The 27321-nt window shown below is 42.6% G+C and overlaps 3 protein-coding genes and 1 long non-coding RNA gene across 5 annotated transcripts in view; 2 read left to right on the top strand and 2 right to left on the bottom strand.

Annotated features, from left to right (window-relative positions):
• Positions 1-6597, bottom strand: part of LOC115194279 (active breakpoint cluster region-related protein) — a 22329-nt gene extending 15732 nt beyond the window's left edge. The window contains exons 1-7 of one of the 2 annotated variants that reach the window (XM_029753887.1): positions 6449-6597; positions 5082-5190; positions 4719-4819; positions 4480-4584; positions 578-844; positions 173-280; positions 1-37 (exon numbers count right to left, since the gene is read on the bottom strand). The exon at positions 1-37 is cut by the window's left edge and continues 18 nt beyond it. In XM_029753887.1, the coding sequence (XP_029609747.1) occupies positions 1-37; positions 173-280; positions 578-844; positions 4480-4584; positions 4719-4819; positions 5082-5133 (670 nt within the window). In that variant the 5' untranslated portion in view covers positions 5134-5190; positions 6449-6597. The remainder of the gene's footprint in view (positions 38-172; positions 281-577; positions 845-4479; positions 4585-4718; positions 4820-5081; positions 5191-6448) is intronic. The other variant, XM_029753886.1, reaches the window with a different exon arrangement.
• LOC115194280 (uncharacterized) lies at positions 5759-20261 on the top strand. Its single transcript, XM_029753888.1, has 7 exons — positions 5759-6382; positions 6592-6737; positions 14836-15182; positions 16916-16981; positions 18411-18494; positions 18763-19190; positions 19428-20261. The coding sequence occupies exons 1-7, from the start codon at positions 6255-6257 to the stop codon at positions 19633-19635; spliced, it is 1407 nt and encodes a 468-aa protein (XP_029609748.1). The 5' UTR covers positions 5759-6254; the 3' UTR covers positions 19636-20261.
• A 97-nt stretch (positions 20262-20358) lies between these two features.
• LOC115194282 (uncharacterized) lies at positions 20359-20698 on the top strand. The gene is made up of 2 exons (XR_003878330.1): positions 20359-20490; positions 20588-20698. It is a non-coding gene; the product is annotated as an uncharacterized LOC115194282 (long non-coding RNA).
• A 293-nt stretch (positions 20699-20991) lies between these two features.
• Positions 20992-27319, bottom strand: LOC115194281 (placenta-specific gene 8 protein). Its single transcript, XM_029753890.1, has 4 exons — positions 27188-27319; positions 24679-24780; positions 23231-23382; positions 20992-22396 (listed from the first exon to the last, which is right to left on the bottom strand). The coding sequence occupies exons 2-4, from the start codon at positions 24776-24778 to the stop codon at positions 22256-22258; spliced, it is 393 nt and encodes a 130-aa protein (XP_029609750.1). The 5' UTR covers positions 24779-24780; positions 27188-27319; the 3' UTR covers positions 20992-22255.
• Positions 27320-27321: the final 2 nt, after the last annotated feature.

Here is a 27321-nt window from a genome sequence, read left to right as displayed (position 1 = left end):
TTTTAGATCTGTCTGATCCATTATGAGACATCATACTCTGAAAACAGAAGGAGAGAGAGAGTGAGGAGGTTGCAATGTCGCAATACTTCGACTAGGATGTCACTAATAATGCATGTGTTATTCAAGATAGAGAAGAGAGAGATGTTGAAATACACAAATCAATCTGTCTTACCTCGGCCAGTATCCTGAAGCGCTGGTCAGTCTGGGTACACCTCCTCACGATCTCAACAGCACTCTCATAGTTATCAATGAATCCACGATACACACCTAGCTGGCTCACCTGTATGTGAGAATGTAACTTATCTTAGCTAAGACAGTAGGACAATGACTGGATGGATGGATGGATGGACCGATGGACCGACGGACCGACAGACAGACAGACAGACAGACAGACAGGCAGACAGGCAGACAGGCAGGCAGGCAGGCAGGCAGGCAGGCAGGCAGGCAGGCAGGCAGGCAGGCAGGCAGGCAGGCAGGCAGGCAGACAGACAGACAGACAGACAGACAGACAGACAGACAGACAGACAGACAGACAGACAGACAGACAGACAGACAGACAGCAGGAGCAGGAACTCACAATCTTTAGGAAGAGGTCTCCAACCATTAGCTGGTAGCCGCTTTGGCCTTGCTCTTTCTCCTCCCCCTGCTCCGACCCTGGCCCAGGCCCCTGGTCTGTCTCTGGGTGTGCTTGTGACTCCAGGTGCCCCAGGCGGTCCCTCAGGCCAGTGTAGAAGTCTCTGTGCAGGTCTCTGAGCTCAGGCACCTGGTAGAACACAGTCTGGACCTGCTGGCTGGACAGAACCGGCTGAGACGTCCCTGCTGTGGCCTTTAGAGCCTTCATAGGCTGGGGGAGAAAGGAGTGGGGAAGAGAGAGAGAGAAAGAAAGAAAAAGAAAGAGAGAGACAGAGACATAGAGAGAGTGAGAGAGAGAGAGAGAGAGAGAGACAGAGGGGGAAGGAAGGGTTGGGAAGAGTGAGAGAGAGAGAGAGACAAAGGCAGAGACAAAGAGACACAGAGACACAGATAGAGAGAGAGAGAGAGAGAGAGAGAGAGAGAGAGAGAGAGAGACAGACAGACAGACAGACAGACAGACAGACAGACAGACAGACAGACAGACAGACAGACAGACAGACAGACAGACAGACAGTGTGAGGGAGAGAAAACAAGGTGAGAAAGAGGGAGGTGAGAAGAGAGTAGTGGAGAAGTTTAATCAAGCCTGCGGTACATTTTCACACATTTGTCAAAAGCATTTTTGACACTTACTCTCAAAGCACACACAAATACACACTACATATTCTCTCTCAGACACATTACCCATATTGTAGTTGGCCTAGGTTTGCTTTGTGTGTTAGTGTGGGTGCTGTGTGTGAGAGAGAATATGTAGTGTGTGTGGGTGTGTGTTTGTGTGTGCTGCGAGAATGGGCGTCAAAAATGCTGAGTTCTACGTGTGTATACTTATTAGATGTGTGAAAATGTCCAACCTTACAACACAAATCCAAATGGGGGTTATTTCTCACATCTATTTGTGTTGCTTGTTGACACAAAAGCAGAAGCATATAGTTTATAATAGATGGAGATGAAGGAGAAGAAAATTTAAGAGATTGAAAATGACTTGGTCACTTGTTATTGCAACATTACTTTCTAGCGAACTCTTTGGTCTAATTCCGCTTAAAAAAAAATCACCAACTTCCCTCAGCCCTTGTTGACTATATACGAAGCAAAATATCCTTCCAGAAGCTTAGGTGTAGCTATTACCATATTACTCCACATACGCTACCATATATAGTACACCTAATCCCTTTCAGGTTTGCAAGGGACGTGAACAGGTGGAGAGGGAAGGGAGCATAGTTTTCATAATGAAATCGAGCCCTGGACAAAAGAGGGAAGCCATTGTTCTCTCAACAAAAGAATTACAGAAGTGTTGTGACTCCAGGAGGAAGCAGTATGCCACCAGCCACCAGGTGATTTAAAAAGTGTGTTATAATTGTTAATTTAAATAATACTGTGTGGCACAACAGTGTCAATTTCGTCGACAAAAATGTTTGTCAAACACCTATTTTTCAGTCGACTGCAGAAATGTTTCTATTTCTTTCAGTTCATTTTAGTTGATTAAAATGAGGTGAGGCAAAACGTTTTCTGCGACAAAAATTGGACTACTAAATGGACTCGGCAAGAGTTTAGGAGAGATTGAGAGCAGCGCAATTCTGTTCAGCCGTGGGCAGGACGCACCACACCCGGCACACACAGCCTACATCAGCTGGTGAGCTGTGGGGGAGCAAGCGATGAGAGTGTGCAGACAGGCTCCGTTCCTGCTCTGATTATACCAACCTGGTCTCAGAGCATTTCGTATTATTCTGTATGTAAATCCGAGACACTCCATTTAATATGATATGTTACTTTTCATATGGTATGTAATTTGTGGATGTCAGTCACTCATTTCGTATAGTATGTCATGAATTACAATTCGTATTATATGTTACGAATTAGGAAAATGTACAATTTGTTACGATATTGCAAAACATGGTATATGTTATGAATTTGCAAAATGTATGATATCTTATGAATTCTAGCAAGGTGGCTAATGTTAGCTATCTCGCTAACGTTAGCTAGGCTAGGTGTCATGGTTAGGAGTTAGGGTTAAGGTTAGGGTTTATGTTAGTGTTAGGTGAAGGGTTAGCTAAAATGGTTATGGTTAGGGTTAGGGTTAGAGGAAGTGTTAGCTAACATGCTAAGGAGTTGAAAAGTAGCTAAACATTAGTAAGTAGTTGAAAAGTTGCTAATTAGTTAAAATGCTAAAGTTGTCCATAATGACATTCAAATTCACAACCTTTGGGTTGCTAGATGTTCACGTTATACATGAAAGTCAGTCAATCCGGAAAATTTCAAGAACTTTTAAAGTTTCTTCAAGTGCAGTCGAAAAAAACACCAAGAGCTATGATGAAACTGGCTCTCATGAGGACCGCCACAGGAAAGGAAGACCCAGAGTTACCTCTGCTGCAGAGGATATGTTCATTAGAGTTACCAGCCTCAGAAATTGCAGCCCAAATAAATGCTTTACAGAGTTCAAGTAACAGACACATCTCAACATCAGATGAGACTGCATGAATCAGGCCTTCATGGTCGAATTGCAGCAAAGAAACCACTACTAAAGGACACCAATAAGAAGAAGAGACTTGCTTGGGCCATGAAACATGAACAATGGACATTAGACCGGTGGAAATCTGTCCTTTGGTCTGATGAGTCCAAATGTAGAATTTAAGGCTCATTTAACCAGCATGGCTACCACAGCATTCGTCATCCCATCTGGTTTGGGCTTAGTGAGACTATCATTTGTTTTTCAACAGGAAAATGCCCCAACACACCTCCAGGCTGTGTAAGGGCTATTTGACCAATAAGGAGAGTGATGGAGTGCTACATCAGGTGGCCTGGCCTCCGCAATCACCCGACCTCAACCCAAATGAGATGGTTTGGGATGAGTTGGACCGCAGAGTGAAGGAAAAGCAGCCAGCATATGTGGGAACTCCTTCAAGACTGTTGGAAAAGCATTCCAGGTGAAGCTGGATGAGAGAATGCCAAGAGTGTGCTAAGCTGTGATCAAGGCAAAGGGTGGCTCCTTTGAACAATCTCAAATATAAAATACATTTAGATTTGTTTAACACTTTTTTGGTTAGTACATGATTCCATATGTTTTATTTCATAGTTATTCTACAATGTAGAAAATAGTAAAAATAAAGAAAAACCCTGGGTAGGTGAGTAGGTTTGTCCAAACTTTTGACAGTTACTGTATGTAGGCTGAATCAGGAATTTGGACAGATCATTCTTATATATTATTTTATATGTTTGTCATATTTCTCCTGTTGGGAAGAGAATAGGATGTTATGCAAAATATGTTGGTAGGACAAGGCTATGTATGTTTGTGCACATGGAAGTTAGTGATATATGTTTACTATAGGTTACAGTGGAGGACGGCTGATAAAATGCCTGGAACGGCGCTAATGGAATGGCATCAAAAACGTGGATGCCATATGTTTGATGCATTTGATAGCATTCCACTGATTTCGCTCCAGCCATTACCATGAGACCGTCCTCCCCAATGAAGGTGCCACCAACCTCCTGTGATAGGTTAATGAGGCAATACAAATGTGAAGTGACTCAAATTTGACTAAAATTAAAGGGCATTTAGTTTACTAAAATGGTCCACTGTTTTCGTAATTTTGACAATAAGTAGACTAAATCATTACTCAAATGACAAAAATGTGATGAAGACTAGACAGCATAAAAAAAGAGTGCCGAAATGTAAACTGTGGCACAATTCATAACCACATGCACTTCCACTTCAAATAAACATACAAACACTTAGACTACAAACACACCAAACTTACAAACTAGTAAACACACCAAAGCCCCCTGAGCTCTGAGCAGTGTGTGTGTTTGAGAGAGACTTCGAGATGTCAGTGTGTGTGTGTGTGTGTGTTTTACCATCAACAGTGTCTCCAGCTCGTTGAGGTAGAGCTTCTCACTGTCCAGGATAGTTCTCAGCACCATGAGCCTCCTATCCAGCATCTCTACAGGGGTATGCAGGACCTGAGAGAGAAAACACTCTGCTGTAAGTGTGTGTGTGCGTGTGCGTGTGTGTGTGTGCATTTATAAGAGAAGAAGACTATTTGGAATTGGGTTTGGCAGATAGGAGACGAAGGCGCCATAGTGCACAGACTCACGGGGTTGTCAGGCAGGTCCATCCTGTCTGTCTGGGGGGGGGAGAACAAGTCCTCCTCTGGGAACACATCCTCCTGCAGTGGAGGCTCACCTACAGCCTCCACTAAGATACAGTACAAACACACATATCATTTACATAGAACTTGGCTCACCTACAGCCTCCACTAAGACACAGTACAAACACACATATCATTTACATAGAACTTGGCTCACCTACAGCCTCCACTAAGATACAGTACAAACACACATATCATTTACATAGAAAGATAACATTCATACACACACACACGGAAAGACAGACAGACAGAGGCATGCACACACACACACACACACACAAAAACACACACACACACAAATGTACTTGCCTGGAATATGCTGTGACTCAAGGTAGGCAGCTGCCTCCATGAAGACCTCCATAATGTCCTATCTGCAACACTCTCAGTGAGTGTCTGGGCTAAGTGACTGTGAGACTGTCTCAAGAGAGGGGAAAATGAGAACACGCTCTGCAGTCATTAAACTTCCTGTTTCAGTGATGAAGATTAAAAAAAAAGTGTTTGTGTGTGTGTGGGGGGGGGGGGCAAATGGTACATCAGGACATTCTGAGTGACTCATTTGAAAATAAAATCTGCATTGTCTGACATCCAATAGCCTAATTTGCCTAGTTAAATTACCTTGGGTTCTGATTCTGTAGGCTGTTCTCAAATAAGGGTGGCAGGTAGCCTGGCAGTTAAGATAAGTCGGGTCAGTAACCTAAAGGGTTAAATCTGTTGATGTGCCCTTGAGCAAGGCACTTTAATCAAGTCGCTCTGGATAAGAGTGTCTGCTAAATGACTAAGATGTAAATGATTTAACCTTTAGACAGGATGAAAGCAGTGAGCTCAACTCCGCTTGACATCTCGGCTCACCCTGATGGTTAACCATAATCTTGACTGCAGCACCTTGGACAGCGCAAACAGGAAACGGACGGCAAGTACACATGCAACTCTGATGTCACAAGTGCGACACACAAACACTTGTGATAGGCCTACTGATGACAAGCAAAATGATAATGTCTGCAGTCACTCGCTGCAATTATAAATTGGGAGGAAAACACTGGCATGCTGGAATGTTTTTTGTGCATGTTTGAGAATATTTTATACATAATGATATGGTTTATATGTGTTAGAGTCAACCAATCACTTATAACGACTAGTTTATTAGGGACAAAATGTGGCTTTTGTAATTTTTCTCAGTGGTTCTTTACTTACGCAACATTGCCACCTAGTGGTCATGTTTTTGTAATTGTTTTAATCTGACAAAACGTATTTAGGCTACGTCATGTATTGTTGCATAGTTCTATTCTTTGGTGAGCTCACATTTGCATCGAAGTAACATTATGAGATCACATAGCATCGTGAAGCTAAATTCTCTGTCTTGTGATAACAATTCTAGAATGGCTGGTTACAGTTACATTCAAAGGCCGATTATATAGATGTGTAGATCCGGTTTTCTTTTCCTCTCTATCCTCTGAGTATCTTCGGAGAATTTAGGAAAAGAGAATGTCGGACCAATCAAAATGCACAACCATCTATATGTCTCGGGAGTTGAGACAGGCCAGCGACAAGGCTCTATCGACAGGTGCTCAAGAGATACGCTTTCCAAACCACAAATCACCACCATCTCTTCGGTAAGAATGTTTATTTTATAGCTAGGATAATATCCGGATAATCTGTGATCTCCATCAAGCGCATACCTTGGCATCCAGGCCTGCTACTTGTAGTTCATTGATAGGAAGATGACTGATAGCAAAACCGAGATTTTTTATGATTCCTTGCATGTGAAAATGTTTCAATCCCTCTCCCTCTCTCTGTGCTGTCTGTTGTGTGTGTGAATCAGAATTGGTCAAATTCAGTCACACCATTTCAGTTTAGGAATCCGCCGCTCTTTCGCCTCCACGGACCTGCTCACCAATGCGCATCCGCATTCAGCACACAGTGCACTATCCCTGGACAGCCTGGAGGGGGTGCTATCGCTACACTCAGGTATGGACCAACCACAGCCATTGATTTCTTCTCTCTCTCTCTCGTTCTCTCTCTCTCTCTCTCTCTCTCTCTCTCTCACTCTCACTCCCACTTCCCCCCCACCTTCTCTAAACACTTACTAATTTCATTAGAAAAGAAAGTGAAAGTTTCAGCACACGCAATTTATTCAGGAAATAGGTGAGGAAAGGGTTTAAGAATTTCTAGAAGTCCACTCAAGTTCAAGCCCTTGAGCATTTGTGTGTTTCAAGTTACATTAGTCATATGTGCGGGATAATGCTTCTCGATATTTTAGCATTATTATAATAGAGGAAGGCACAAATTATCGTCCAATATTTACACGTGTTTTGGGGAAGGGGATTAGGGGGCAATTGTTTAAATTGTGCAGTTTTTATCAATCTTAATAAGAGTCTGGAGATTTTTGAACAAGTTGGTGCTGCTGAGTATGGCCGGTGGGAGGCCTATAGCGGGGCACTGTCCCCATTAGGACTCAAGAGATTTTAGCATTTTTTAACAGCTGTAACTGCCATTACCTGCAGTCTATAGCAAAAACTTTCCTTATATCAGTGGTATTCAAACGTTTTCGGTGGGGAACCCATTTTTTCTGCCAGAATTTCTTGGGAACCCTATTGTTTTGCAATCACTATATCGTGACCGCACCACACCCCAAATATAATGACACTATGACACAACCTTGCTGTGACTACAAGTCACAGCAAGCACTGCCAATGTGCTGCACGCCAAACGGCAGTGCATTGGCACACACTGTAGTGGTTCTAGCTTGTATGGCTCCATGGGTCTTCCCTGTGGCTCAGTTGGTAGAGCATGGTGTTTGCAACGCCAGCATGGTGTGTGCAATGCCAGGGTTGTGGGTTTGATTCCCACGGGGGGCCAGTACAAAAAAAAAAAAATGCAAGTCGCTCTGGATAAGAGCGTCTGCTAAATGACTAAAATGTAAATAGGTGACCCCCCCACTCCGACAAAGTTAATTGACCTACAGTCCCACATGGTGATGTGATGTGATGTGATGTGATGTGAGGTGTAAATGAGCGATAGAAAACTGATTGTGCAAATGTCACCATTCCCAAAAATGCTGGTGTGGGCGCCCTGTGCCGCCCTGGGCGTCTGCCCATGTCGCCTATACCTAAATCCGCCACTGGGAACACACAGCTCCTCCCAGACAACCACACACCAGGCAGTGTGCTGTATTATATCATCACTAATGGCACTGACCAAATCTTCTACCAGACCGAACGTTTAAAAGTGTTGTAGGCTAAATGTCGATGCCAAGTTTCGGGTCCAACGGTCATTGCTGTAGCCTACAAAAAAATGTAATCTTGGTTATAAATTAATAGGACACACCAGTGAGTATAAATGAGTCAACTGCTATGTCATCTACTTAATGAAATTACAGCCTGAGGCGCTTGTGTTGGTGAATTCAACTTCAATTGCGCTACTTTCCTGTGTCCCGTAATGTGCAGCGGAGGGAAAGTGTAAGGACACATGCCACATTACTAGCTAGGCTACTATAATGTTGCAGTCTGCCTTTGGTTTCTAAAGCTTGACAATGAATAACCCAAAAACAAGACCTGCAACAACAAAAGAACATGCAAAAGGAAAATGTGTAGGCCTATACCAACATTTGAGCAGTGGCCTAGGCTGGCTACTCAACTAGGCCTATAAGACATTTTGAGTGTACCATACAGCAATGCTGCATTGAGCCACACTGATGATCCATGAAATGCAAAAAAAAAATGTTTCATGTTTAAATGTTACAACAACCTAACTACGTTTTTGTTATTTTGATTAGGGTTAAGTGGACATTATAAAGGGCCATATTTTTTCTAATAAAACAATGGCCAGTTTGGTTCACAGTGATGTGCAGGCTTCAGTGGAGGCTCCTCAGAGGAGGATGAGGAGGACCATCCTCCTCAGTGAATTTAATAAAAATAAAGATTGTAAAACATTTAAAAGTTATCCTTTTTAGATAAAACTAAACTAAATATATTCACATCAACAAATAATTTATTAAAACACACTGTTTTGCAATGAAGGTCTACAGTAGCCTCAACAGCACTCTGTAGGGTAGCAGCACCATAAACTACAGCTAGCTAGCACTGCAGTGCATAAAATGTGGTGAGTAGTTGACTTAAAGAGAAAAACAATAGTTGAACAGTTTAACAAATTAATTTCTTAAAAAATGAAGGAGAGATATAGAGATTTTGTCCTTTTTTCACTTTCATTTTCACTTAGCTAGCAAATGCAGCTAGCTAGTTTAGCCTACTCAAACACTCTGCTCAAACAGAGGGATGCTATGTTAGCTAGCTAGCTATGACTATCCAACACAACACTGGAGCTCTTTCAAGTCAAGGTAAGCATTTGGTTTTACTAATTTATTGCCACCAGGGCCCGTTTAACTGCTAAACTGCTAACTGACTATACACTGTAAAGTTACTGCATGATTGTACCGGGTTTACTAACGCATTCATTCTATTAGCTATGCCAACTATGACGTTACTTTAGCTAATATGGTGACACCAATGTAGGCTGTGTGTAGCAGTTATGATATGGGTTGGAAAGTATTTTTTTCACCTGGTCACATACAGCTGATGTATTGTGCATTTAAGTCCACAAACAAAGGAAAAAGGTGTGAGGAGGAGAGTGCATAGATGCGAGAAGAAATACAACGTGGCTGCTATGAATGTGAACTGTGTTTACGCGTGACTAGGGGGTGTATACATTCTGCCAATTCTGTTGAAAATGTGTTTCTTAAAAGGAAGCAAACGGAACAAAACAGGGATAAACATACCTGAATTTGTCAAATAGAAACTCTTGTTTTCAACTGTTGGACTAATTATTACACCCTAGATCAGCTAGATGCAGGCAAGAGTTTTCAAGGTGGTATTGAATGTGTCGCTGTCTGGCCATGTGTCACTGTCTGTCACCAACATTTTCTCTCAACCTGTGTGTACCAATATTGGAATCTTTTATTCATATGCTCGGTTGTAGCAACCTCATGATGGGTATAGAGAAAATGTGAGTATCATTTAGTAGCCTAAATCTATCGATGTTACATTGAAGTGGGTGAATGGAATATGAATGATAGTCATCCAATATTCCGTAATACGGCATGCTCATGAAGAAAAAAATGTATCCTCCCTCATCTTGAACGGCAATGACCGCCACTGGCAGGCTTTTTATTGAAAAACACGAATTTGTTGTGTTTTTTCAATACTGCCCACTCTCTCTCTCTCTCTCTCTCTCCCTTCCCCTCCCACTCTCTCTCTCCCTTCCCCTCCCACTCTCTCTCTCTCTCTCCCTTCCCCTCCCTCTCTCTCTCTCTCTCCCTTCCCTCCCTCCCTCTCTCTCTCCCTTCCCCTCCCTCTCTCTCTCTCCCTTCCCCTCCCACTCTCTCTCTCTCCCTTCCCACTCTCTCTCCGTCTCTCCTTCTCTCTCTCTCTCTCTCTCCCTTCCCTCCCTCTCTCTCCCTTCCCCTCCCTCTCTCTCCCTTCCCCTCCCTCTCTCTCTCCCTTCCCCTCTCTCTCTCTCTCTCCCTTCCCCTCCCTCTCTCTCTCCCTTCCCCTCCCACTCTCTCTGTCTCTCCCTTCCCCTCTCTCTCTCTCTCTCTCCCTTCCCCCTCTCTCTCTCTCCCTTCCCCTCCCTCTCTCTCTCTCCCTTCCCCTCCCTCTCTCTCTCTCCCTTCCCCTCACTCTCTCTCTCCCTTCCCCTCCCTCTCTCTCTCCCTTCCCCTCCCTCTCTCTCTCCCTTCCCCTCCCCCCTCTCTCTCCCTTCCCCTCCCCCTCTCTCTCTCCCCTTCCCCTCTCTCTCTCTCTCCCTTCCCCTCCCTCTATATCTCTACCTTCCCCTCCCTCTCTCTCTCTCTCCCTTCCCCCTCTCTCTCTCTCTCCCTTCCCCTCCCTCTCTCTCTCTCCCTTCCCCTCCCTCTCTCTCTCTCCCTTCCCCTCCCTCTCTCTCCCTTCCCCTCCCACTCTCTCTCCCTTCCCTTCTCTCTCTCTCCCTTCCCCTCCCTCTATCTCTCTCTTCCCCTCCCTCCCTTCGCCTCCCTCTCTCTCCCTTCCCCTCCCTCTCTCTCTCTCCCTTCCCCTCCCTCTATCTCTCTTCCCCTCCCTCTATCTCTCTCTTCCCCTCCCTCTCCCTCAATCACTCCCTTCTTGTAATGAGTGCGCTGAGAGTCGGGAAGCAAATTCAGGCAGTGAGTGTTTTAACAAAAGAAACAATGAACACGAAACACAAACAACGCACCGACATGAAAACAGTGTCAATAACACCTGAATAAAGAACCAAGGGGAGTGACAGATATACAGTTGTCAGAAGTTTACATACACCTTAGCCAAATACATTCTAACTCAGTTTTTTACAATTCCTGACATTTAATCCTAGTAAAAATTCCCTGTCTTAGGTCAGTTAGGATCACCACTTTATTTTAAGAATGTGAAATGTCAGAATAATAGTAGAGAGAATGATTTATTTCAGCTTTTATTTCTCTCATCACATTCCCAGTGGGTCAGAAGTTTACATACACTCAATTAGTATTTGGTAGCATTGCCTTTAAATTGTTTAACTTGTGTCAAACGTTTCGGGTAGCCTTCCACAAGCTTCCCACAATAAGTTGGGTGAATTTTGGCCCATTCCTCCTGACAGAGCTGGTGTAACTGAATCAGGTTTGTAGGCCTCCTTGCTCGCACACGCTTTTTCAGTTCTGCCCACAAATTTTCAATAGGATTGAGGTCAGGGCTTTGTGATGGCCACCCCAATACCTTGACTTTGTTGCCCTTAAGCCATTTTGCCACAACTTTGGAAATATGCTTGGGGTCATTGTCCACTTGAAAGACCCATTTGCGACCAAGCTTTAACTTCCTGACTGATGTCTTGAGATTTTGCTTCAATATATCCACATCATTTTCTTTCCTCGTGAGGCCATCTATTTTGTGAAGTGCACCAGTCCCTCCTGCAGCAAAGCACCCCCACAACATGATGCTGCCACTCCCGTGCTTCACGGTTGGGATGGTGTTCTTCGGCTTGCAAGCGTCCCCTTTTTCCTCCAAACATAACGATGGTCATTATGGCCAAACAGTTCTATTTTTGTTTCATCAGACCAGAGGACATTTCTCCAAAAAGTACGATCTTTGTCCCCATGTGCACTTGCAAACAGTAGTCTGGTTTTTTTACGTCTGTTTAGGAGCAGTGGCTTCTTCCTTGCTGAGCGGCCTTTCAGGCTATGTCGTTATAGGACTCGTTTTACTGTGGATATAGATACTTTTGTACCTGTTTCCTCCAACATCGACACAAGGTCTTTTGCGATTGATTTTCACTTTTCGCACCAAAGTACATTCATCTCTAGGAGACAGAACGCGTCTCATTCCTGAGCGTTATGACGGCTACGTGGTCCATTGGTGTTTATACTTGCGTACTATTGTTTGTACAGATGAACGTGGTACCTTCAGGCGTTTGGAAATTGGTCCCAAGGATGAACCAGACTTGTGGAGGTCTATACATTTTTTTCTGAGGTCTTGGCTGATTTCTTTTGATTTTCCCATGATGTCAAGCAAAGAGGCACTGAGTTTGAAGGTAGGCCTTGAAATACACCCACAGGTACACCTCCAATTGACTCAAATTATATCAATTAGCCTATCAGAAGCTTCTAAAGCCATGACATAATTTTCTGGAATTTTCCAAGCTGTTTAAAGGCACGGTCAACTTAGTGTATGTAAACTTCTGACCCACTGGAATTGTGATACAGTGAATTATAAGTGAAATAATCTGTCTGTAAATAATTGTTGGAAAAATGACTTGTGTCATGCACAAAGTAGATGTCCTAACCAACTTGCCAAAACTATAGTTTGTTAACAAGAAATATGTGGAGTGGTTGAGGAGTTTAATGGCTCCAACCTGAGTGTAAACTTCCGACTTCCACTGTAGGGAAGATAATAAAGGAGGTGATGGAGTCCAGGTGAGTGTCATGAGGCCAGGGGGGAGGGAGGGGGGCAAGACGATGGTGACAGGTGTGCGGGATAATCAGCAGCCTGATGACCTAGAGGCCAGAGATGGAGTATTCGTGACACTTCTATCTCCCTCCCCCGCTCTCTCAATCACTCCCTTCTCTCTCTGTCTCTCTCTCACCCTCTCCCTCAAATTTACTAATATCATGAGAAAGGAAAGTGGAAGATACAACACTCACCCACAACACACCCATTTTACACAAACTATACAGGAAATAGGCGTGGAAATGGTTTAAGAACTTCTAGACGTGCACCCAAGTTCAAAGCCCTTGAGCATCTGTGTGTTTCAAGTTTCATTAGTCATATGTACGGGATAGGCTTCCAACCAAATGCTTACTTGCAGGTTCCTTCTCGACAAAGCAACAACAACAAGAAATAATAAAAGATAAGAATACGAACATAAAGTAAATGGCTCATTAGAACAGAGTAAATATTGTAGCATAAGTATAATAGAGGAAGGCACAATTTATAGTCCAATGTTTGGGGGAGGGGGGATTGGGGTGCAAGTGTTTAAATTGTTCAATATTTAGCAATCATAATAAGAGTCTGGTAGCTGTAACGCTCGTTGTTCGAAGGAGAGGTGGACCAAAGCGCAGCGTGGTAATGCGTGTTCATAATTTATTTCAAGAAACACTCAAACAAGAATAACCAAAAACAACAAAACGAAAGCGAACAGTTCCGTCAGGCACAGACACTAAACAGAAAATATCATCCCACAAATACAGGTGGAAAACCGGCTGCCTAAGTATGATTCCCAATCAGAGACAATGATAGACAGCTGCCTCTGATTGGGAACCACACTTGGCCCAAAAACTAAAAAACAGACAACATAGAATTTCCCACCCGAGTCACACCCTGACCTTAGAGATCCTTATTATTCTCTATATTTGGTTAGGTCAGGGTGTAACCTTCAACCACATAAAATATGAATCCAAGCTGAAATCTTATCACAAACATGTTGGGCCGTTTTCACAGCTATTTCCTTACAACCAGTCTAACTGATTTCATTTGGACATTTTGCACAGAAAATCTTTCTTATTTCTTAGTTTTTCTGTTATTGCATTTTCTTCCTGGTCCCTAAATGTATTTACTTCTCAAAAGAAGCAGAGATGAGAGAGAACTTTACTGATGTCAACTAGATTGAAGCATTCATTCTACCATTTATGACATGCTTCTGGTGAGCAATGGTTTATTTAGTCTTCTAGTGCAACATACTGTATAATGACAGAAGAGAAGCTGCATCTATCTAATTACAGACAAGTTGACTAACAAGTAGCTGACCAAAATATTGGAAATTATAAGCAGAAACATGTCTATATTAGGCAACAACAAAATAATCCGGCAACCCCGGTCAAAAAATCATTCCACTGTCTCTGGCTGTAGCCTACAGCTAATCTTCTATATTTTGCGAGTTAGAGTCGGGTCCGGCTTCAGATTTTCACTTTATCGCATATAGTCAGGTGGTTGAAGATGGGTTATTAGCAATTGCGTGTGCGGGAGTGGGTGAACAAACCGTTGACCCGCTAACCACTATCTCTTATATTCTTTGGGGAGAACCCTGATGTCTGTGTGGGAGTGTGCGTGAGCGAATGCATCTGCGCTAAGGTGTAGAGAATCAGAGCAGGTGGTCAGTCCAGTTCAAGTGTTCAGCAGATGGCTTGTAGCAGAGATGAGCCTGTTGGTATCAGACCTCATTAGGGGTGTGCCGAGTAGTCGGACAAAACGAGTATCATAACGGATATGTGCAATTTTCTGGATACATTTATGATCAGAGTATTTTTTGGAATTATCCGTGATAAAAATAAAAAATTGGGTGCCAGCAAACATCTTTTCATGTCAGTCAGTCATGTGCAAGGTTCCATGTGGTTTAAATCATGGTTTCCCAAACTGACCAGAGCCTCTTGTCTTCAAAGTAGTGCACTGCTAAAGTAATAGGGTGTCATTTGAGATTTGGACATTATTGAAAGTTTAAATCAAGGTGGACAACTCCAGTCCTGAAGAGTGTGGAGGCGTTTGTTCAAAACCAGATTTGGCACATGAAACATAACAGACTACCTTTCCCTTTCCCCCTTCTCTATCAGACACTAGAGTGGAGCTCCAGCCTACCACTGACACCACCCTGAACCCCAGGGGCTCCCACAGCAGCCGGCTCTCCCTGGAGGACATAGCGCTGCCTGCAGGCGGGGAGGGGAAGTGCAGCGAAGGGAAAAACAGTTTGGGCACGGAATACGAGGAGAACTGGCAGGACGCCAGGGACGGCGCCAGCGAGTCGCACCCTGAGGATGATGAAGATTCGGGGTCCCTTGAGTCCATCGATGAGGAGGAGGAAGGGTTAATGGTGGTAAACCTCAAAGCAAGTAAAGAGAAAAGGAAAAAGAGACATGATGTGGAGGGGACTTCAACTGAGAGCCCATCAAAGTACCTACAGGTCAGGCAATGTAGAACTGATGTTTGGGGTTGTTTGTTTGCTTTGTTTGCTTTATTGGGAGACAGGTGGATGGTACATATTTGTGGAGGATGGGGTGAGAGTTACACAAGTTATTCCCATTCAATGTTATTCAATGAGTCCCTTGTAAAAGTACTTAAAAACTTAAAAGAAAACCCACTGTTATCATTAAAAACCTGTTAAGGTGTAGGGGGCAGTATTTCCACGGCCGGATAAAAAACGTACCCAAATTAAACTGGTTACTACTCGGGCCCAGAAACTAGAATATGCATATTATTAGTAGATGTGGATAGAACAGACTCTGAAGTTTCTAAAACTGTTTGAATGATGTCTGTGAGTATAACAGAACTCATATGGCAGGCAAAAACCTGAGAAAAATCCAACCAGGAAGTGGGAGATCTGAGAATTGGAGTTCTTCTTTTGAATCCCTATCGAAACTAAAGTGTCTGTGGGGTCACGTTGCACTTCCTAAGGCTTCCATTGGCTGTCAACAGCCTTCAGAAAGTTTTTTCATCATTCTCCTGTTACTGGGCAGAGAATAGTAACTCAGTCAATGAGTGGACTGCCTGAGGACAAAGGGCTTGGTGATGCGCGATATCGCGAGCGCGCCGTTGCTTCTTATTCTCCTGGAATGAATACGCTATTCTCCGGTTGGAATATTATCACATTTTTACGTTAAAAAATACCCTAAAGATTGATTGTAAACAACGTTTGACATGTTTCTACGAACAGTAATGGAACATTTTGACTTTTCGTGTGTCGAATTACGCTCGCGCATTATGCCTTTCGATAGTGATCTGAACACACGAACAAAACGGAGGTATTTGGACATAAATATGGATTATTTCGAACAAAACAACATTTCTTGTGGAAGTAGCAGTCATGGGAGTGCATTCTGACGAAGATCAGCAAAGGTAAGAGAATATTTATAATACTAATTCTGAGTTTAGGTGACCCCAGAACTTGGTGGGTGTCTGTTTAGCTTGCTTTGATAGCGAGCTATGTACTTAGAATATTGAAAAATGTGCTTTCGCCGAAAAGCTATTTTAAAATCTGACACAGCGGTTGCATCAAGGAGTACTGTATCTATAATTCTTAAAATAATTGTTATGTATTTTGTCAACGTTTATGATGAGTATTTTTGTAAATTGAAGTGCTCATTCACCGGAAGGTTTTGGTGGGAATACATTTTCTGAACATCACGCGCCAATGTAAAATGCTGTTTTTGGATATAAATATGAACTTTATCAAACAAAACATACATGTATTGTGTAACATGATGTCCTAGGAGTGTCATCTGATGAAGATCGTCAAAGGTTAGTGCTTCATTTAGCTGTATTTTGGGTTTTTGTGACATCTCCTTGCTTGGAAAATGGCTGTGTGGTTATTTTGTCCATGTACTCTCCTAACATAATCTAATGTTTTGCTTTCGCTGTGAAGCCTTTTTGAAATCGGACAATGAAAGCCTTTTTGATGTCCTCAACATTAAGGTTGTTTGAATGCCCTATTTCGATGTTGAAGCTATTGTGTTTTTACATTTGCAATGGTTACATCCACCACTCGGGAAGTGTGGTTAAATCCACCACCCAGGAAGTGCAAAATATGTGGCAGGGCTTTGAATACTATTGTGGTTCCCCTGGCTTTAGATTCTGCAGCATTATAAGAAACTTCTGTCTTGTTTGTTTCTGTATTTTCTTTGGCTTTTGTCCCTGCAGGAATTCCATAGTTTACCCAAGAGGCTAGTGCCCTCTGAGATCACCCACTGTCTGTATGAACTAGAGGTGAGTAACAGACAGAAAGCAACTAAAACTGTGGGCTGGGTTCAAGTAGTATTGGGTTTTCTTTAAAATACTTTGAGCATTTGATAGAGCCTGTCCGGAGTGTCAGATGGGCGGGTTCTGCACATTTTGAACTATTCTGTTGATTCTATTGTGCCGGGCAACCTCAATCAATTGCAGTTAACGTTTCTTTACGATAGCAGATACTATTTGAACTCAGGTCTGGTGTGAACAATGAAATCTGTCAAGTTCCTTCTCAGAAAATGTTCAGATCTTTTAAAGGGTCATTGCTGTCAAAAATATGTTTTTCCTGTGTTTTATATACTGTACACTGAGTGTACAAAACATTAAGAACACTTGCTCTTTCCATGACATAGACTGACCAGGTGAATCCAGATGAAAGCTATGATCCCTTATCCCCTTCAATCAGTGTCAGTGAAGGGGAGGAGACAGGTTAAAGAAGGATTTTTAAGCCTTGAGACAATTAAGACATCGATTGGGTGTGTGTTTCATTCAGAGGGTGAATATTTAAGTTCTTTTGAACGGGGTATGGTAGTAGATGCCAGGCACACCAGTTTAAGTATGTCAAGAACTGCAACTCTGTTTCCCATGTATATCAGGAATGGTCCACCACCCAAAGGACATCCAGCCAACTTGACACAACTGAGGGAAGCATTGGAGTCAAGATGGGCCAGCCTCCCTGTGGAACGCTTTCGACACCTTGTAGAGTCCATGCCCCGAAGAATTGAGGCTGTTCTGAGGGCAAAAGGGGTTGCAACTCAATATTAGCAATGTGGTCCTGATGTTTTGTACATTCAGTATATACTTTCACACTATGAAGTTGGAATAATATTGTAAAAATGTGAAAATTATGATAATGCCCTTTTAGTCTTAGAGCTGTTTGAAAAGACTGAAATTTCAGCTTGTTTGCATAGGTTGGGTTTGTGGACCGGCTGGCGACATCGCCAGACAATATAAGTTAATAGACCAATAAAGAGTTTGCCCTCCTGTCAGACAACAATAGTTCGTTTTCAGGTTACATATCCCACACATTTGGCTCCTCAGTCCTATCTTGAGAAATAGCTTTTTGATAAGAATCTATTTTTGTTTCCTTATGACCATTTTTATTAAACAATCAAAGTAGGGTACTTAATTCTTACCCAGAAAATCTTTGATATTGACATGAAAACGGCTGCAGTGAACCTTTAACCTCAACAGATGTGTGTGTTCGCTACTAACTCCTCTGTCAGCTCGTAGTGCTGGCATCTTGCCAGGTCTTTCCCGGATGCAAATAAGTGAATTTTCGAAACTGTAACCAGACCCAGTCCTTTGTACAGAGCTCGAACACATTAGGCTGTCTATGCTGAGAGTTACTATTAATATTGTGAGTTAATAATATGGGAGTTAACATCCTTCCCTCCCTTTCTCATAGGAGGAGTGCAGGGGAGTGGAGAGAGAGAGCGACAGTGTCAAATGGAAGATGGAGCTAATTCATCGCAGTGTGGTCACAGTCCAGGTGAAAGGAGGTGGAAAAAGGGTGGAGTGAAAGAGAGAGAGAGAGAGAGGGAGACCATGGCAAATGTGAAGAGGGATAAGATGTTTTAGTGTTGATAGCTTTCTCATGACTGCGGAATAAATATGTTGCTAAATATGCTAAGCTGGAGACAAATTCCAAATAGATAGAGTATACTGTAACATGGAATGCTCCTTTAACAGAAGTTTTTCTGCTGTGGTTAAATAAATTCATTCTATACTAGATTTTCAGGGTTGTACGTTATTTTCAGGAAACACTGCGGACTCTTCTGAAACGCCTGGTGGAGGCTCAGAGCAATGAAGCCCTGGACCCAACCCCAATACCGACCACCCACCACCTCCTCTCCACCAGCCACCACCGCCCCCCTCACGCTCCCTCTCACTCCCTCTTCCACTCCGCCAACCCTCTCCTGCCGGCAGACGCCCCCACCAAGATCCTTTCCACCTCCCAGGTGAACCAGGTGCCCTCCAACCTGTCCCAGTGTACACACCACCACTGTCTGGCTCACCGTGCCGTGGCTCGCCGCCCATCCGAGACTTGCCTGACCGAGGCCAATGCCACCCTGACCCAGGGCCACTGCTGCCCCAGGACCACCAGCCCTGGAACTGCCACCCTAACCAGCTGTGCCCAGCGGGGGAAGGAGAGGGCAGCAGCCCTCCATGCCATCACTGACCTGAGGTACTAGCAGTATAGATGCAGGCAGCCAGTCATAATAATAATAATAATAATAATAATAATAATGTATTTTATACAGTGCTTTTCATTACATACAGAATCTCAAAGTCACAAAGACAAACAGACACACATTTACACTTCCTTTCACCATATTCAGCAAATAAAAAAAACACCAGTTTCATGAAAAAGATTGATTTACAGTATGTGGCCTTATCCCCCCTAAACTCTAACCCCCTATAGGATAGACGTAGAGCACCTGCGCGTGGCCTATGAGGAGGGGCGCCAGGAGCACCGGGAGACCCTGGGGGTGCTGAGGGCCTTCCAGAAGGACATGGGTACCCTGGTGTCCCACTGGCAGAGAGACAGACTGGACAGACAGAAGCAGAGTGACGTCAGCACACAGCTGGAGGCTATCAGACAGCAATCCAACAATGTAACTGAGATGTGAGTGGGGGGGAGGGACAGAGAGAAAGAAAGGGAGGCATATCTTGTGAGAAAGAGAGTGGAGGAGCGAGAGAAGATCTGGACAGTTGGAAATGTGTTAAGAGGTGGGGATTGAACGGGGGGGCGTAAAAAGAGGAGAGTGAGACAACAAATGAGAGCAAAGGGAAGGAAAGCGAGGGAACGGTATGGTAAAAAGGGGTCACCTGAGGCCTCCAGGGAGAGGCTTCGGAGGAAGAACGAGAAGTCAGCAGACATTTTGAGACGAGTCTGTTCTTATTTGCCCCTTTCGATTATTATCATCATCTCTGAACCATCGCAGAGGACTGGTAGCTAAAAGAAAACAAACATTTCCTCAAGTCTTATCAGTATTGTATTATTGTTTCTTTATGCAACCAAATGAAATGGTGATCGCTGAATATGATGCTGAAAACAAAAGGCTCGTTTGGTGAAAAAGTAGGCTGAAATCAAATCACATTTATTCGTCACAATCACAGTTTATAGCATGTATAAAAGGTGCAGTGAAATGCTTACATGTTAGCGCCCTCAACAAAGAAGTACATTAATCAATTATCAATAATAACAATGAAGAGTCAAGTCAACAATAACAAGTAATAGTAGGAGTAATAGCAAGTAGCAGAAGTGGGCCCTGGGGTGAGGTGTGTTATTAAGAGCGTGTGTGTGTGTGTGTGTGTGTGTGTGTGTGTGTGTGTGTGTGTGTGTGTGTGTGTGTGTGTGTGTGTGTGTGTGTCAGGACTCGGCAGGCAGTCGCTGTGTTCGGTAAAGTGGGGCTTCAATTGGAGGGGCTGGGAGCAGTAGGAACTCTGGTCCGCTCTGCCTCTACCAAGCTGACACCCAACAGGTAGGAGTGAGTGTGTGTCTGTGTGTGTTACCTATTGGTACGACTGTTGCATGCACCATTTTCTGTGATCCGATACTAAATGCTGGTGTGTGTGTAGCTCTCTGCTGTGCCAGTGCTGCACTTCCAAGACAATGGATGGAGAGAGCAAAGAAGAATGAGAGCAAACATATAGTATTGCCTTGATTGAAATAAAACGTTTATCTGGAAATCTTATCTTCTTTCTTTTTTTCTCCCCTTTTCTTTCTTTTTACATTCTCACAGAGTTCAACTTAACTGCACATTCACTTATGTTAATCTTTAACTTTTTCAAAAAGGGAAACAGGTAAGTCATTCACTATATGCTGCTTTATGATACAGTACACATAGGCCTCTTTGGAGTCCAGTCACAGATAAATGTCATAAATGTACTGAACATCTTGTGGGACACTGTTGACGGTAACACACACATGCACACCCACACGCACGCACACACAAAAGGATCACCAGTACTAATTTTAACAACTTTGTAAAGGTAAGACGTGTAAATACTTTATTTAAAAACACTTATTGAACAAGCAGGTGAAATCAAGGACAGAGCAACAGAGAAAACAGTGTTCCGCTGTAGCTCAGTTGGTAGAGGATGGCGCTACCAGGATAATGGGTTTGATTCCCGGGACCACTGGTACGTTATATTTATGCACGCATGTCTGCTAAATGGCATATATTATCATTTATATATAACATTAAATTTGAAATGTTGTTGCCGTTTGAATCATGGTTCAAGCATTTTACATTTAACGTACATTTGAGTCATTTAACACTTATCTAGAGCACTCATCTTTAGGTAGCTAGGTAAGACAACCAAAAACTTTTTCTCAGTAGAGTAACTATCAGCAAAGTCAGGGCTAGTAATACAAGACAAGTGAAAGTGTGAAAGAAAAGCAAGTAGCCTACATATTAAACTGTAAAAGAAATGTTTAAAGGTCCAATGCAGCCATTTTTTATTTCAACATCAAATCATTTCTGGGTAACAATTAAGTACCTTACTGTGATTGTTTTCAATTAAAATTGTAAAAATATACAAAAATAGCTTCTTAGCAAAGAGCAATTTCTCAGGCAATGATTTTGTTAGGACTGTCTGGGTGTGGTTTAAGTGAGGAGGGGAAAACTGACAATTTGCTGTTATTGGCAGAAAGGTTTGGAACTCTCTTTCTTATTGGTCTATTAACTCATTTACAGCCTGGTGATGTCACCATGGAAGGCCAAAACTCCCTCCTACCAAAACAGGGGGACATTTCAGGTGGTCTTTTTACACAGCTCTTACACTAAAAGGGCATTATCATAATTTTCACAATTTCACAGTATTATTCCAACCTCATAGTGTGGAAATATATATAAAACACAGCCAAATCACGTTTTTGACTGCACTGGACCTTTAAAGCCTGAGATTAACATTCAATGGTTACTATGAGATGAGTAAATGGTATAAAATGTCTCTCCTACAGACACATCTGAAGTATGCAGTACATTCAACATATGTTTGCTATAGACTGGAATGGTATTCTATCTCGATATGGCCCTCTTTCTTGGCCATAACTATTTGGCTATGCTAGAAATTATGAAATTGTGTAATTTTTCAACCACAAACCCAAACTGTTAGCCCTATCCTTAACCTTTACACAATATAAGGAACAAAAAGTTAGTAAAGCACTTGCTCAGCAGTTCTTGCTCAGCAGTTAAGACCCTTCTAGAATGGCCATCTAGGCCCTACCATTATTTTGGGGTCCTAAGCCATGCGAACCTGTTGGGTGACCACGTGAACCTGTTGGGGGCATGATGCGGTCTGCGTCTTAACCTCACGAGCCATCTGGCACCAGGTACAGACGTAGCAGCAACACACCAATGCAGCGTCTCCACACGTCGAACCCTGAGAGGGGGAAGAGGGAAGGAGAGATAGATAGAAAATGAAAGCAGAGGACAAGAACATGTCAACAGGACAGAGTTAAAAGGGGATGAGGACAGAGGTGGAGAGAAGAGTAGGGGGTGTAGCACAAGTTCAGGGAAGAAAGAGAGAGAAAAGGTTGAGTTTAATTCCATATTCAGTTTTATATTTAAAGGCTAATCAAGGCAATAACAACACTAAGAACAACAGCTTCCCTGTGGCTCAGTTGGTTGTGGGTTCGATTCCCACGGGGGGCCAGTAAAGAAAAGTTAAAAAATAAAATATATTTTTTAAATGAAATGTATGCATTCACTACTGTAAGTCGCTCTGGATAAGAGCGTCTGCTAAATGAATCAAAATGTAAAATGTAAACAGCATTGAGGGGTGGGTTTAAAAGCCCATGATCTATAACAGACGGAAAACTGTATAATGTATACCGGATGTGTTTAAGTGCTATCTATCCAGATGTCATGTACATCAAATAACTGTATTTCGCTATGTAAGTGTGTAAAGAAAATAAAGCCATGTGTGTAGAATGTAAATGCAGCAAAAAAGAAAAAGCTGTAAAAACAAATATATTTTTGTCCTCCAAAGAGGGTGGGGGGTTGGAGGATGGTGAAAAAAAGTGCGGCAACAATATTTTTTCACACCTCAAACATCTGGTAGTTTCCAAAACCATATCCCCTCAGAAGGGAAAGTAAGAGACGCTGTGGATAGCAACGGATGTGGGTGCTGTGGATACCACCGCCCACCTACCCCCTCCCTTCTTCCACTGTCACCTCCCCCATCGGCACCCCCACCCTCTCGCAGGGCTCCTACCTGGATGCCGTAGCGTTCTCTCATGGAGGAGCGCATGCAGCAGGAGACAGCCAGAAAGGCACATGGGTCCAGGAGGGGCATGCAGAGACACCAGCCGAAGTGGGAGGCCGTCTGACACTGCAAACAGGGGAAGCACCACAAGGCACAGCAACCTGGGAGACACACACACAATTGAAAGTCAACATAGTATGTAACACTTGATAGTTCATATACAACAGATTAGAATGTCATGAAACAATGTTTGATCATAGAGTGAAAATAGGGGTAAAACTATAAACAAATGTATGTAAGTGAACTCATTTTCAACACATATTTCTCTTCTCTCCCGATCTTTCTTCCTTCTCTCCATTGATCATTTCTCCTAGCTTCCTCCCTCTGCCCCTCTCCTTCTGTCTCTAGAGAGCTCTCAACAACCACAGATCAACTCTTTGTTTTTAAGGAAACCGACTAATAAGTATACGATAATGGATGGGCAGGGATGGCATCAAAATAATTCAGCTTTCTCTCCTGTTCACTGTGGATGTTGGCGTAAAATGTCCTAATGAAACCAACTAGGTCTTCCCTGTGGCTCAGTTGGTAGAGCATGGTGTGTGCAAAGCCAGGGTTGTGGGTTCAATTCCCATGGGGGGCCAGTACAAAAAATAAAAAAATAAAAAATGCATGGTATGAAATGTATGTATTCACTACTGTAAGTCACTCTGGATAAGAGCGTCTGCTAAAATGTGAAATGTAACTCTGTCCCTCCCTGTAATGCTTAAGGATCTGTTTTCACCAGTTTATTGACATTCCAGTAACACAACCCCCACTCTGTTACTGGAATGTGACGTCACACATTTGGTTCGAGCTTTCTGTTTTTCATTATCCAGTGAGGTCGTTTCTCCTAGACCCTCCCATCCCCTAAAATTCAGTGTGACATATTTCCTGTAAATGTAAGATTTGCAAAGTATGAGATGAGCTATAAAACTGCATCCCCCCCACATGGCAACAAGTATAGATTTGCAGGAAATGTAGCTTTAAAACTGCAACATTTTCTCTTAGCCTCAGGACAATACGTGTAGAATAGCATTATAAAACTGCATATGTTTCTCTCTGCACAATGGCAAAATGTGTTTCAAATGCAGGAAGTTAGCTGATTCCCCTGGGAAGGTCGGTTCCCTGGGGCTGGGGGGTATCAGGGTAAATGTCTGGTTCTTGGTACAGTATTCTCTCAGGAAATCAGAGATTTTATGTTCAAGTATATGAAGTGCAAGACGCTTCGAACTACTCTCTAGTCACGACAGACTGATTTTAATTTAAATATATAATGAATATATACTCTGAAAGAAGAGCCCAAGGAAGAAAAAATAAATAACAAAAAACATATATACATTACAAAATAAAAACATAAATCTAGATTTGGTTCTGGGTTTTGAGATGAGCATATTAGGTAAGCGACTATGATGACTTACAGGTGCCCATGTCAGAGCAGCAGTCACACAGTCCTGTGCTCCAATCCCCGGACCTCTGGGTGGTTGTTACAGTGGTGATCTGCTGCTGGTGGACAGCCATGGCTACACCACACCCAAGGAGAAAGAAGGAGGTAGGGAGAAAGGGAAGGAGGGAGGAAGAGAAGGGATAAAGAAAGGAAGGGAGGGAGGGAGGGAGGGAGGGAGGGAGGGAGAAAGAAAGGGGGAGGAAGAGAAGGAATTACATTTAGTGGGGAGAGAGATGCATCGGTCTGATAAGAGGTTTTAAATCCATGAAAGGAAGTAGTTACACTGAACACAAATATAAACGCAACATGCAACAATTTCTATGATTTTACTGAGTTACAGTTCAAATAAGGAAATCAGTCAATTGAAATAAATGAATTAGGCCCTAATCTATGGATTTCACATGACTGAGAATACAGATTTGAAAAAGGTAAGGACGTGGATAAAAAAAACAGTCAGTATCTGGTGTGACCACTAGTTGCCTCATGGAACAAGACACATCTCCTTCGCATAGAGTTGATCAGGCCTGTGGAATGTTGCCCCACTTCTCTTCAGAGGCTGTGCAAAGTTACTGGATATTAGTGGGAACTCGAACACGCTGTCGTACACGTCGATACTTGGGTTATGTCTGCCCATACCATAACTCCACCCCCATCCTGGGGCACTCTGTTCACAACGTTGACATCAGGAAACCGCTCGCCCACATGTCGCCATGCACGCAGTCTGCCATCAGCCTGGCACAGTTGAAACCGACGTTCATCCATGAAGAGCACACTTCACCAGCATGGCAGTGGCAATTGAAGGTGAGCATTTGCATACTGAAGTTGGTTACAACGCCAAACTGCAGTCAGGTCAAGATCCTGGTCAGGATGAAGACCATGCAGATGAGCTTCCCTGAAACGTTTATGACAGTTTGTGCAGAAATTCTTCAGTTGTGCAAACCCACATTTTCATCAGCTGTCTGGGTGGCTGGTCTCAGACAATCCCGCAGGTGAAGAAGCCGGATGTGGAGGTCCTAGGCTGCCATAGTTACACGTGGTCTGCGGTTGTGAGGCTTGTTGTACGTACTGCCAAATTCTCTATAATGACGGCATATGGTAGAGAAATGAACATGGAATTATCTGGCAACAGCTCTGGTGGACATTCCTGCAGTCAGCATGCCAATTGCATGCTCCCTCAAAACTTAAGACAACTGTGGCATTGTGCTGTGTGACAAAACTGCACATTTTAGAGTGGCCTTTAATTGTCCCCAGCACAAGGTGCACCTGTGTAATGATCATGATGTTTTATCAGCTTCTTGATATGCCACACCTGTCAGGTGGATGGATTATCTTGGCAAAGGAGAAATGCTCACTAACAAGGATGTAAACAAATTTGTGCACAACATTTTAGAGAAATAAGCTTTTTTGTGCATATAAAACATTTCGGGGATCTTTTATTTCAGTTCATGAAACATGGGACCAACACTTTACATGTTGCGTTTATATTTCTATTCGGTATAGATATGAAACATTAGCATGTTTAATGTATCTTCAACAATAATAATGTCAAATTTAAATAATGTTTATAGTAATATATCTCTTTAAAATACATGTTGTAACATTTCCAAAAATGTTTTGTTGTTGCTGCAAACAATGACCTGTGCCTGTATCAAATAATGTTGAAGATTAATATTGAATAATATCAAAGATTCACTTTGAAAATCATCATGATTGCTCTATCTGTAGGATGATGTTCTGATGTGACTGCAGTACCGACTTTTCTATGACATAAAATCATACTTTCCCTTCCTTATAGTACCACATTTTACAGCCAATACCGTTCAGTCACCTTGCTAGATACGATAACTGACCCACCACGTGCACATAAAAATTATATGAAACGATAGCCTATGCAAAAATACTCATTGTTTTCTGACAGATATATTAATTGAACCTTACTTTTGATTGATTTAATTATTATAGTTTCTTGAATCTTCAGGATGCCCAGGCCACATCGGGTTACAAGACATTGTATTTGAAATAGCAAAAGGAAATAATTGTATATTGACGTTTACATATACGGTATACAAAAATACACACGAAAACGAGACTATTGAAAAACAAAACAAAAACCTTCTATTTCAATTATATAGTGTATCTTGTCGAATCTTCCATGCTTTTGAAATAAGATTTGCAACCACGAAGACTTATTTTCTAATTAACCATTCAAGTTTCTCTTCATCACTAATTCAGAGTAGTTCTGGTTTCTTATTAGTGGGAAAAGTATAAACACACCTCATTCGATTAAATCAAATAGCCAAATAAGTCATGTTAGTATAACATACAAGATCCATCATCGTAATGAACGTCTACAATCAAATATTGACTAGACTGAAACCAACAGAACAGACTGTTTTAACCGCAATGTGCTCTTAGTTGAAGATGGTATATGTTTTTAGCAATTGGCAACTAGCTTTACAGATACATGTAATTTGTAATCTTACCTTTCTATTCGTCTTAACTATAAAGCCTGAGAAGAGAGAAGTTGCAACACAGAGATCAACGTTTGTACTGTTTTGGTATGTGGCGGCAGCAGCCTAAAACACCTACAATGGAAGTTGGCCCCGGTGGAGTTTCG

Source organism: Salmo trutta, chromosome 5 (assembly GCF_901001165.1).
Source record: "Salmo trutta chromosome 5, fSalTru1.1, whole genome shotgun sequence".
In the NCBI taxonomy this organism is placed as follows: domain Eukaryota; kingdom Metazoa; phylum Chordata; class Actinopteri; order Salmoniformes; family Salmonidae; genus Salmo; species Salmo trutta.
The sequence above is the reverse complement of the archived record's forward strand: the minus strand, read 5'-3'. Positions and strand labels throughout refer to the sequence as shown.